Genomic DNA, 13317 nt, shown 5'->3' with positions numbered 1-13317 from the left:
CGAAAGAATAAAACGGTCGATGACGGTAATTCCTTTCGCAGTGGCACTTTGTTGCGATCGCTGCTGGAATACGGCGAGTGTTTCGCTTCGCGGATGATCGTGTCACAGTTCCACGGCAACTGGAACTTTCTTCGAAAGCGTTCTTCGTACACAAGCTCGGCCGAAGAAGCGTAGGTAGGAAGAAACGTCATCGTGGTCTACTCTCACTTCGTGTGACCGTTTTTCGCTCGTGTGCCGCGTACACGTTCGAACATACTCGTATTCTACGCCTCACCGGAATTAAAGAAGACAAAGTACGCTTGTTTTTGCGTTTCTTTTAATGATTTTATTCATTAACCAACAGAAAATTAATCAATGATACTTTGTTGCTGTGGCAAGAATTCGATGGACATTTCCGATCTTTTTGGTGCTCTTGAAATTGAAATGTTCGAAATTCTCTTCCTATGTAATTCATAATAATACGAATATTTAACACTACAGTTGTCGATTGCTAAATACTGTCAAACATTTGTACCATTTCTATACCGTAAAAAAAATCACGAATTAAAATAGAGCCAGTGTTAAACTTCTCGTGCAATTAATTCGTATAATATCGCGCACATTGTTTGCAATATACAAATCGATCGAAACTTGAGAGTCGCTATTCGTTTCGCAGAATTCAAGGATTTAAAAAAGTATCAGCTTAACAATTGCGTTACTTCAGACAAATTTTCCATGAAAAATCTATCGAAATAAAGGAAACCGCTATCGATGCGTATCTATAACATAGATTTCAAATTAACAAGAGAGTTAACAAAACACTCGATATAGCTACAAAATATGAAAATGATCGCAAGCAACTGTATTCGTTTTCAACGATTAACAACAGATCGTTTCTTCGTTAAAAGACTCTCCGAGCGATAACAGCAAGGAACGTTAGTTTTCAAAAGGGAAACTAATATGCCCTCTCTTCGTCGGATCTTTTCATTCTAACAGTTTTCTATCATCGACGAATCGTTCCATTCAGAGTCCACCGACAATAAAGTACGATTAATCGGTAAATCCTATAAGCAACGAACTTCAGGTAACAAAGCGATAACAATTAATTACGGGTCCTAAAGTCATTAGTTCTCCTATACAATTTTATCCTCGTTGCGTTTTACGCAACTACGATTATTATGTAGCAAGGATAGACGATCCTTTGCACGATGCAAACCGGCAACACGCTTCGCGATATTTACAATCTGTACGCGGCTCCGTAAATGGGTACGGTTTACAGTTAATCCGAGAGCGTGGCCTCGTCGCAGCCTCTCCCTCGTTTCGCCAGCTGATGACAGAGTCGCGGGCTTCCTATGATGTCGCCCAGGAACACGCTCAATAAATAATTCTCCTTCATCGGGTTCGGCGATGATTTGTACTCGCTGTAAAACCATCATTCCCATACGTTACCATCTAATGAACTTGATTGTGAAAGCGTTACGAGCGTTCGTGCGATAGTCGAGAAACATAAATCGCTATGCGTGGTGCGTGTACGTTGTAAAGTAACTGGATCGTGTCTGTTTTTTTTTTAGTATGGTAAGAAGAATAACGTGGATCATTGCAGGGTGCTTATGGAGAGATTAGAGAGGAAGTTATAGGCGGTAAGAGAGCGTTTAAATCTGATTTTTCTTACCTACGTCGAGTATCTTTTCTTTATTTCATATCGAGCGTTCGCGATTCGCGTGGAATTGTTTCGTGAGAATTTTCTACGCGTTTAACATTGCAATCTTTTGAAAGTGTCTTTGCCTAAATCGTTCAAATTCTCGAGCTTTTTGTTCGTAAATCGATGATGGTTCCATGGCGGTGGAAGATACGAAATAAACGACAATGAAGCTTCATCTGTGAGTTTACCAATTTAGAATTCTTTCCACGCTTAAGTTCTACGTTCGTTCTTTCGTAGATTGGTAAATAAATTTATCATGATACTGGAAGATTTGAAATGAGTAATACTGGAACTTTAACGATAACTTTTCAGTTAAAAAATCCCTAACATAATAATTTGTTCTCCCACCCTTGCAAATAACCCCTTCTACGCGAACTAGACTCGTACATACTCGAAACAGAATGAAAAGATTTTCATTTAATTTTAATTTTAATTTTCATTTATTAAACGGAGGAAGATTCATTTTGCAAATATATGCTACACAATAAAAGGAAGATAAGCGACAGCGTGATACAGTCGCTGTGAGATAATCGGATCGCACGGGTTAGCTAAGGCTTCGTGGACCTTTTTCATGAGATTGCCGATTCAGGTAAAAAAACAAGCTGATCTTATTGTATAAAAGTATTGAATTTCCTAACTCGCATACACGGACAATAGTGTTCGTGTGACTAACTCTGGAGGAGAAGGATTGTCGATAGAATGAGCAGGGAGACCCGGAGAAGTAGGAAGATATGTGAAAGTTGATAAGGCTAAGAGCTGTGAACAGTTCGATAAATCCATTTAAGATTTTAAATAGGAAAATAGTCTCGGCAGACAATCGCCTAGTTGCAAGTGGAAAGAATTTCTATTTCTCCGTGATAGGAGTCACGATCACGAACGTTTATTGGACAGGCGGATTTACAAGCAAGGAACCTGAGAAGGAAGTTCTGGATCCTCTCAAGCCGGTCATTTTGTCTGGCTATACGGAATTGCCAGATGACCGAGGTATAGTCAAGGTGAGGGAGTACAAGGGAAGAGTAAAGTCTAATTAAGGTACAAGGGTTGCTGAAATGACCACAGCTACGCTTAATGAAACCCGGCATTCTAGAAGAAGTAGCGGTGACGCGTGCTGAGTGGTCTATAAATGTGAGGTTGGAGTCGATAATTGTACGAAGATCTCTCCCACCCTAATAACCACGGAAATATTAGAATCGAAGAGTTTGATAGAGTACATAGAAGAGTACATAGAGTTTCTACTACGAGCGAATTTGATCGAGTACTTGGCTGAGTCGAGATCCATGAGATTTTCACCGGATCGAGTCCGATGATGTTTCCTCGAAGATCAAAGGCATCGAAAATCGTATTTATCGCTTCAAAGATTTTTCAATCGTCCGCGAAAACTAGAAGCTTGTTGCTCCTAAGTATTACACGTACATCATCAACAAATATGGCCCACAAATGTACATAAATACGACCAACAAACCTAATTCGCCTCTTCGTGACTAAGATCCAACTACCCCTAAAATAAAAGGAATTTGAAAAGACCTCAGCTCACGCTGACCATCCGAAAACCTCCTAACCTTCCATCCTTCGACTTGAATAGCTTCTGCGAGGGACTCGAGGATGCCAGTCTCTCATGCATGCTCCGTTAAACCTCTCCAAACGTGTCTCTGCCAGCTCCAACCTTCGATACATCCTCTCATTTCCCTTGAATCTTCTCTGCTTTACCTCCATCTTGCCCCTACAGGTGACAGAAGCGATTAACCGACGCGTTTCGTCTTCGAGGACACACGCTGGCCATCTCGGCACCGTGAAATCGCAGATAAGCCGTTCGAATTCGAAGGTGGGTAGCTCGAGACGCTCGTAAAACGGCGGAGAACGAAGGAACGGGTGGAGGGTGGAACGAAGAGAGTTATCAGGATGCATTAGGTCGCTCGTGGAGACCGCCATTAAGGGCTATCTGCCGCTGGCATTACTTACAACTGAATTTAGTGCGAGCCCGTGGCCGGCTAGCTACGAACAACCGGTAGCACGGATTTCTATTAGCTTCCACTTCTACTAGTTGGATAGAAGCGTCGGGTCATTTAGAAGCCAGGCCACCTTCGTTGCATCTTCAGGGGACTTATCTGACCAATCGTTCTCCACGAATTACCTGAAAATCCCTGGAATTTATTCAGCGAGAGGAGAGAAGTGGAAAGAGAAGCGACCTTTAATTTTTGATAAATCGATGAAGGTTCTATGGCGATAGAAGATATAACATAAATGACACTGAAGCTTCATTTACAAGCTTTTTTCAATTTATTATTCATTCATGAGCGTTGTATTTATTGTATGGTGCAGATCTTTCTAAGTGCCTCTAGTCGATCTCTTAAATTCTTTCTTCCCGTCTTTATAAATTGATGAACAGTTCATCGTGATGGAAAATTTGAATAATAATAAAGTATGAATATTAACAATCAAGTTACAATAGAACTTCATCGTAAAAAATTCCTAAAACCTCTAAATCCATCTAAACTGTTTGACTGTCTTCACTTCAGACCAGATCACATTCGTTGCATCTCCGCATGATTTATTTGACCGATCATTCTCGACGAATTATCCAAGAATGCATGGAATTTATGCAGGAAAGGCGGTTGAAGAGAGAAGCAATCTCTTCCGTTGCATCTCCTTCGTTTCACATTTCGACTTTTACGAGCAGGTGGAGGTTTCTGTACGCGGAAGTTATGACTCGAGGAATCAATGCATTGGAGATCGCGAAGGATCGTTACGCATGAATTTTGAACGAGCATGTGACGAGATGCTGAATTGGAATTGCTGTTTTAGACATTGTTCGCATTCTGATATTTTGGTAGGTAGAACAGTTTGACGGTTTAAGAGCCCAAGGATTCATGCAGTTTCGTTAATGTTTCACGGAATTATCGAAACTTCTTGTAGACTTCATCGAAATCGACATGAGAATTTAAGTATTTTTATAAATGAGAAGAGGAGTTCAGTGGAGAATAATTAAAACTTAGAAACAGACATATCTGTCAAATATTTTACTAGTCTTCGATGAAATCCTTGAAAAATATCAGAAACATCGTAACTCACTTTCATTTGAATTTCTACAAATTTCTTCAATTTCTACCTTCCTAACATACGATAGACGCGAAGAACGCGTAAAAGAGCAACTACAAAATTCGTGATTCAATTTCCAATCAACCTTAACTACGTAACTAGCGCTAAAACACGCAAATACCTTTCGTCGCCTCTTTCTCTCTCGGAATGTCAACAAATTCTCATAATTTCACGCAATTCTAGGAATTTCTGTCTCAAGAACCGTCCGAGCTGTATCTCTGATTCAGAGAAATCGTTTCCTCGGTGCCAGAGGAAAAAGTCGTACGCCGTGTCAGGATTGACATCATCGGTACGGCGCAAGGTAGAAAAAAGAAGACAAGAAGAAGACGATCGGGCGACAGAAGAGCCGTTTCACGGCTGGCCGACCAAATGGATCAGTAATTTTCCTACGATGCACTAACGAGCTCGTTATTAAACTTCGTATTCACCAAGTTTCACAAGGCCATGGAGAGCAACGAAGGTTGAGAACTAATCTTTGCCAGTCGTCAATACCCTGAGTCGTGAACTTCAGGGACGTGGTTACTTAAGTGACTACATGGAATCGAGATGCACTTGCAAAACCGCGTTATCGATCGCGACCGCTTTTGTTTTACTGATGCTGCCTCGCAATCGATCCACCAAGACTAATTATACAACAGTGGGAACGGTCGATCGCTCTCGAGGACCTCCGTGAGAAGAAGAGAGAAACACGAACTTCGTCGCATCAGACGATGAAAGGTGAAAATGTGACGATTAAGGTAAACGTATACGTATAACGGTTTGAGTAACAAATATGATGTAAATGAACGAGATTAGGATTGTTAATAGAGGATGATGACGCATTAATGCAAAGTGTATGAGCTTCTCCAGGAACATGACAAGTTTATGTAAATATGATACGGTGTTATTGGAAAGTATGGTAACGTGTCAACGTTGAAGTATTTTTATCTTTCTTTTAGATTGCAGAACGAATGCGCAAGTTAAATTTGCATAGGTTACAGTATAAGTCGAAGTGAAGGCGAGTGGAAATTAAAATAAATGAAGAAAGAATCGGGGAAGGCTAGTGTGCTATTAAATTTGCATAAGTTACAGTAGCAATTGAAACGAGGATGAGTGGAAATTAAAGTAAATGAGAAGAAAAAATAGGATTGCGAGGAAAACAAACGTGTGTAGCGTTGCTGCGATGGAACAGTAAATTAGTGAATTGTATTTATCTCTGAAATTGTATAACGAAGGTTAGAGGTGAATTAAAAGCGAGCGATTGAAACGGGCAAAAAAAAAAAAAAGAAAAAAAAAAAGAAACCAGTTGTTTAGCAGAATGGCAACGTATTCAGATTAAATTATTTTCTTTCCTTGGATATTCTACGGAGAAGCAGGTTAATTAGAATAGAAGTTGGAGTGAACGAAAAAAAACTGTATAGTGTCAAGTTGTATGGTTTCTTCTAGGAAAGTAGGTCAAATTGTATCGTGAGTTCTTGAAGAGTAAGAAGGAAAATTGAAGTAAAACGAGAATTAATAAGAAGGAAAAAATACTCGTACGACAAGATATGAGAAATAGTTGCATATCTCGGAGACAGGTTTGAGAAATAGAGTGTTACGTGCAATGTGCTAGGAAAATTGTATAGCGTGATAATAATAGTAATAGTGTGTTGTAATGCCTATCGATAGATCTGTTGATAATCAACATTTAATGACTATCTTAATGTACACGTACAATAGATCTAAATTCTTGAATGTGATTTCTTTTGAAAAGACCACTCTCCAAAATAAAAAAATTGCAGTGAAAATAAGTTGTAACAAGAAGATTGAATCAAGAGACTAAGATAACAGAATCAAAGTAGAAGATTGAGATAAAAATTAAATTAAATCTGATATTTAGATGTGTACATATTTTCGAGTTAATAATTTATTACAAATCAGTTACTTAATTTTTTTATAACGATTAGATCGAATTCAGCGCTACGTAGTTCTTGAAACTTCAAGCGAATATCGAAATATCAATAAAACGTACCTGAAAACGACGTCCCAGTCCAAAGCTCGTTGCCGACTTCGTTTCTGCAGAGTTTCGGCCGCATACTTGGCGCAGATTCTCTCGTAAACGCAAACGTTACTGCCCAACTCCGATATCAACTTCTTCTCCACTTGGCTAACATCTAGAATTTCTTCGTCGTGTACCAAAGGCAGATCTCGTCTTACTCGGTTGACGTAAGTCTCTAAAAACGAGAGGTAAAACTGTGCTAAATGTCAGAATCGTTTCGCAATTAGCGAAACGACTTCATGGAATGGCTGTCGAAAATTCTCACACTGTTCCTCAACGATATCTTTAACATTCCCGGTAGCTTCGTCGAGATCTCCAATTCAATTTAACAATTTCCAAATCGATAAATTTCGTTCTTAATATTCAATGAACCATCGTTGTCAGACGAGCTAATGCACTATACGAATACCAATACAGGCTGTCATATACCTAGACAGGTTACTGTCATCAATCCAAGTGACAATCCACGTTTCCATCATTCAGAACCGTCAAATAACTATCCCTAGCTAATGACCAATTAACGGCGTGACTCCTTCAACGTTCACTTTAACGAAAATTGACATATCTCGATAGCATTCCATTCGCGGTCGCGTGTTCGCCTGTCATTGCTGACTGCTCGTCAAATTTCACACATCTAAATTTCACACTCTATCGAATTATCGATATTGAAACCGATTTATTAATCAATCCTTGGTGCTAAAAATTCCTCTCTCAGTTATTTCATAATACGTATGAAACGCGCAGTGATATATAAGAGAAGTTTAAATTGGATTATTTTTTAGATTTATTAATATCTATAGCAAATAAAAGGGAACATGGAAGAGAAAGTTTTGAAAAATATTGGAATTGATGGTTATTGATTATAATTTATGGAACTTTTTATTATTACGGATAATTACGGAATATTACTAAACTCGGAAACCAATGGATTCTCAATTCATTACGCGTATAGAATTATAAATTAGTATTAACAAATCCTCTTTAAGTAGAAATTACTAGTACTGGATTTATTACATTGAACGTCAACAATACTCGGTCTACTAAATTAAAAATTTTGTAACACTGACCCAGTATTGTGTGTATCAATTTATAATATTCGTGTTAAATGTATGAAGTTTCTCGGTAAAATCCACGAAATTCAAAAGTTATACCAATAAAATATCGTTTTCGGTGTCTATAAAATATAAAATGTAAAAATATATAAAAACAGATATTAAACGCAAACTAAAATCGATTACACAATAATAACAAGAACAATTGTTAATTACCATAGAAAAAGGAAAAATATATTTAAAAAAAGCATTACATAAATTATCGTTGCAAGCAGTGACAATAGAATGCTTAGGTGTCGATTTCATTTAATATCATGGAAAAACATCACAGGTGCCTTAAACGCAAGACGATAACGAGCAACGTGAAAGATAAATCGTTATACCACAAATTAGAGCCAGCTTTTCTGTCATAGCGGTACGCGGGACAAATAATTAGCAAGAGCGGGTTCTGGCGAAAGAACCATCAACTGGCCTGACCGTCTTTGTGAACGTTTTATACGCTCACTGAATATTATGCGTACACCGATGGTAAATAAGGACCAGGCGCTCGTTCAAATCAGTTCGAGCGACGATGATTCGCCGTGGAAACTGCTATTATGGTCGAAAACGCCGAAAATGTCCGGTAATTGTCGGCAACCTGACAAAGGAGCGCTCGAAATACTATGCAACGCGACTGCGAAGAAGAATCATGCGAAAGAACGAAACATTTAAGCCGAAGGATAGGAAAATAAAGCGGATTTTGGATAATTTGTAAGACGTTCATGGAAAATATCTTTACGAAGAGAATGAAGAAATAAAATCTAAATCCAGGTTTGCTTCATCTTCCAATATTTCACTCACAAATACTATAGTGAATGTTTTACTTTGTGATATTTTGTAATCTTATATATCCCGTTTCTGGAATTTTTCAATTTTGGAAGTTTGGTACTTTGATTAGAATACAAAAATAAGAAATAAATAGAAAGATAGAAATGTTTGAGGCGTAGAGTTTTCAAGAAGCGTAAGGGGTTTGCGAACGATTTTAGTACGTTCAGAAGAGTTTTATTTTCGATACTGTAAAACGAATGATTTATGTTGTACTACAGAATTGGTAAACCTATATTTCACGTAGAGATGTGCAATTAAATGACTACTCATTTGAGTCAAGTATAATCGCAATAGAAATCATCCCTTAAGTACACTTAATCTAGACATAGGTCTCCTAAATATGTTTAAAATGTTACTGTCTACTTTTAATTTGTATTAAAAAAATACATCAAGAAGCTTCTGCTTCTTCCTCTCTTTTTACGAGAATAATATTTTTCTCCTAAGAAACATCATTTAGATTTAAATAGAAATTACCCACAAGTTAGTCGACCTTCTATAATATTATGAACGAATATACTGAATTGAATATTTGTAATACCGCACCCATCTCTAATATCAACGATATTAATAACATTAGGTTTATTAAATTAGAAATTTATAATATTTGTCCCAATTGAAAATTATTAATATTAAATCTATTAAAGATCTCCCACATTACATTCACCAAATATTCCAAAATAAATCCTTCAATTTACCCTAATAATAATCAGTAATTACCTAGAATCCGCGCTAATTACCAAGAGCAAACAGTGATTAACGACAACATGTTTGTCCAGGAAACAACGGAGTGTTACGCGGACGTTACATGGTATTCCGAGAGAGAAGTTGCAACAAGTGGAACACTTTCGCTTTCGCTGCTCGTCCATTCGATTCACGCCCGAAACTACAGGCTAGACGAATCACCTATACACTGAAGTTCAACCTCTTTTTGCGTTGAATGTACTTAACTAACCGGCGATCGAAGTGGAAGAACATTGAACTTGCTCGTGCGACAGATTTCTGTTCCTGTGATTCGTTTAAAAACGTGATGATATCCTGCTGGATTCTTACTATTCTTTACTTGTTTATTTTATACTTATTTATTTTGTAGATAAAAAATATCTGCAAAATCCTAAGTCACCGAGTCGAAGTATTTTTTAATTGTTTTTATGACTCTACATAAGTAGTTCCTTTTTATTAAATGAATTTTAAATGAAAATCACCTGGATTCAACGAGTACGCAAGTTTCTTCACGAAATTAGTGATCCTCACAGCGGCTGTAATCACGGGGAAGCCGATCAACTGCACCGGAAGGTTGAAGGCAGGTTCCTCTGGACCCGGTGCCGCGTTCACCAACGTCACCGCAAGGAAGCAACATCCCAGGATCAAACGCGCATTTGTCATTTGCATCTTAGAACGCTATCCAACAAATTAATCGCATTGTTTCCATATTTATTGTTATTCCATATATTATTTCTGTTATCGTTATCGTTTCCACACGAACGTTTGTACATTGTATTAACTTTAAATTAAATCGAATGCCTCGCAAGAAGCTGATATATTAATCCCACCACCATACACAACTTCAACCACGTTCTAATTTCAAATTTCTGAAATTCTCCGAACAATTCCCCATTTAATTGGTTTCCAAACGATTCAGCGGTCTTCGTAGACCGCGGAGAACATTAAAAACTTCAAACCTCGATATACTTCGTTAATAATTCCCATTCACAACTCCATTCCACCCGAATCTATCAGAGTCGTAAATTTTATAAATTGCCCATTCAAACAAATTCTAAATTATTCAACGTTTTTCAACGACCATAGAGAATTCGATCAAAACTCGGTCAAGCCCGATTCTACTTATAGTTATGTATAATTTTCAGTTGCAAATCCATTTCATTCAAACAGTTTCAAGCATGTCAACTGCAAGGCTACAAATTCTTCGACCAATTCCCCGCTCAAGCAACTTTCACGCAAGTCAACGCTTTTTAACAATTATATAAAACATTTGCAACCATTGAAAACCACGACCAACTGCAGCTCTCTTTACCAATACTCTCTATTTACAAATCCGTTCTAGTGGAACTTGTTCTTCCTACGATTATTCACTCTGCAACCACCAGAGAAAACGTTCGAAATCTCAATCAATCCGAATACGTTCCACTTGGAAAGCCGAAACTTCAGAAACACCCAAAACCTCTATCAATCGCAACACATTCCACCAACAGTCTCAAACTTCATTCACAAATCCATCGCATTCGATCGCATCCACTTGGTTCTTATTCCTTGTACGATTATTCACGTGTTTCGTTGGAAGATAACACCGAACCGATATCGATTGTTTCCGCCGACCTGTTCTACGTGACAGTTGCGATGTACAGGATCACCGGTAGAAAACGTGACGTTAGACTAGCTGTTCCTTTGGTAAAAACTCGTGGTCGAGTGTTCCTCCGGGCGACCGTAGGCCTGCTGCCGCTGGTTCCAGTCGATCGTCGAGAGAAAGTGTTCGGCCCCTTCCTCGTCGTTGCGTTCAAACGAACGGCGTCCGACCGATTGCGACATTTAGTGCTCCACCAAGACCGGTGCGTGGCGTCGTCCTAATTTCTTCCGTGTCGAGTCGCGTCCTCCGCAAGGTCATCGTCACGGTTTCGTAGCCCTGTATGCTTCAGCACCAACGTTTGGTAGTGCTTTCCGCGTAGAAAGTTCCTTTCGAACGTCGAATGTCCAAGTAAATCGAAAGTTTGGTCGCGATGGGGTTAACGTTTGCGGCGGACATCCAGTTCCGAGGGTGGTCAATGGACCGAGCAGAAAACGTAGAAATCGAGCACTGACTTTTGAACGAACGAACAGTTTGTGAAATGTGTTCGCGGAGTTCAGTCGGATTTGTAAAACGCGCAAAGATCTTTTGAAGTGTAAACATCGAAGTTTTATTAATCGTGCAACTCGCGTAAGATGTGACATGTGCGTGAAGGCCGGTCTTTAAATTTCCAGGCAGATTTCTGTAAAATCTGTAGAGTTTCTTCGAATTGAAAGAGGATGGAATCGTGAAAATCGAAGTTGCTCGTGGAAATTGCACGACACGTGAAATGTAGATAGAAAATGTTCTCTGGATTCAAGGGAGGTTCTGTGAGTAAAGTTTCTTTAGATTCGAGGCATTTGTACGACGTTGAAGTTTTATCGAATAATATAAAATAGTTGGAAGTTACATGACGCGAACAATGTTCTTTGGATTGAGAAAAAAAGAGAAGTTTCCTGTAAAGTGTTAATATGCAACTTCTATTGGACATTTTCGAGAGGTTGAACATTCCAGATAGAATAAATTTAGCGATTGAGAAAGTGTTTACTAGATAGTGGTGTTTTTTTAAGCGATATCTCGTAATAGTACATAGAAATGGTGTCAGCAACTACTTAAGTGCGATCACGCAGCAACTACTCCGTAAGAATATAATCGATTTCTTGCGTGGCACGGAGAACGATTACGCGCGAATCTATTCGAATCGTTGCTCAATGAACGAGGTTTTCTTACGTACTCCCGTTCACGTCGATCCGAATGTGTGTGATGCACTTTTACCTTGCTACATAGAAACCAGCGATCTCTTACGGTCGATTTCCTACCTGCAAATTAATTTTCTCCTTTGTAATATCGGTGATATCTGCATTTTCAAACTAACGATAGAAAATGACAATTAAGGTTATTCGTTTTTAAATATGAATTTTAATTCTAGCCATTAACTTTCTTATTTATTTCATTTTTATTTCAGTTCGGAGTAATTTAAAAATTTTCATGTATATATTAATTCGATGCAATGTACGGAGAAAGATAGATAATTCCATTTATCTAAGAAGCTTCCAAATTTCTTAACGCGAAATGTCCTCCTGCGCAGTTGGACATCCACCGATTTTCCTACGTTTGGCAGCCACGTGTTTTAACAGACTCGAGCTCGTAAGGTCGCAAAACTCAGAATCCGCAACTGCCTTAAGCCTCCAATTTTACAGAACAGCAGGACTCTCATTGTCCAGCTTGGAAACTTAATTAACATTAACAAACAACCGTGCCATAAACATGCCAGTTCATATTCGCCGTTGTTGAATGTCTTCGAAATCCTAATTCATTGTCGTATACGTTTCATTTATTACGAACGTTAAATTTATCTTAAAAAGTGCCAATTACCAAAAAAGTGCCAATTTTTCTACCAAACAAATTTTATTCTACACTTGAAAGTTCTTTCGATTGTTCGGCGAAACTTCGTGATATCAACGACGACTTTCAATCTCATTTTCATCCGAACGTGACGAGACGTCTGGTAACGCGGCGACGCTGTTTCGAACGAAACAATGGGGGGTCCTTCTTTTTCCAGATATCCCTCCTGTTTTCTTGCAAGTTGGCGCGATAAACGAAACGCCTGCGATCATTTTTGCGAGAATACCGCGGATCGTAACTGCACGACATCGTTTTTGGCACGATCCTCTTCGCTATCGTTGCAGAGAAAGCACGCTTGGCATAGTGCTTAAGCCGATAAAGGCGCCGGAGATTATTACAATAACTTTTCGCCGCTACAGACGCCGCTGTAAATTGTACGGATTGTTTTCACGCGAGATCACCGCCGTAAGATTTGCTTTCC

General features: G+C 38.6%; 1 protein-coding gene across 1 annotated transcript; it reads right to left on the bottom strand.

Annotated features, from left to right (window-relative positions):
- Positions 1 to 914: 914 nt before the first annotated feature.
- LOC117234808 lies at positions 915 to 10109 on the bottom strand. Its single transcript, XM_033496358.1, has 3 exons — positions 9916 to 10109; positions 6768 to 6969; positions 915 to 1400 (listed from the first exon to the last, which is right to left on the bottom strand). Exons 1-3 carry the CDS (start codon positions 10100 to 10102, stop codon positions 1259 to 1261), a joined length of 531 nt encoding a protein of 176 aa, XP_033352249.1. The 5' UTR covers positions 10103 to 10109; the 3' UTR covers positions 915 to 1258.
- Between the last annotated feature and the right edge of the window lie 3208 nt (positions 10110 to 13317).

This window comes from Bombus vosnesenskii, unplaced genomic scaffold (genome assembly GCF_011952255.1).
Source record: "Bombus vosnesenskii isolate JDL3184/JDL3185 unplaced genomic scaffold, Bvos_JDL3184-5_v1.1 scf7180000013309, whole genome shotgun sequence".
In the NCBI taxonomy this organism is placed as follows: domain Eukaryota; kingdom Metazoa; phylum Arthropoda; class Insecta; order Hymenoptera; family Apidae; genus Bombus; species Bombus vosnesenskii.
The sequence above is the reverse complement of the archived record's forward strand: the minus strand, read 5'-3'. Positions and strand labels throughout refer to the sequence as shown.

What these genes read in the sequence shown, in the direction of transcription:
- LOC117234808 (XM_033496358.1), bottom strand. Translation starts at nt 10,102, where the DNA reads ATGCAAATGACAAATGCGCGTTTGATCCTGGGATGTTGCTTCCTTGCG. An exon ending in TGCGTACTCGTTGAATCCAG is followed by an intron (nt 6,970 to 9,915) that starts GTGATTTTCATT and finishes TCTCGTTTTTAG; the next exon opens with AGACTTACGTCAACCGAGTA. An exon ending in GACTGGGACGTCGTTTTCAG is followed by an intron (nt 1,401 to 6,767) that starts GTACGTTTTATT and finishes ATGGTTTTACAG; the next exon opens with CGAGTACAAATCATCGCCGA.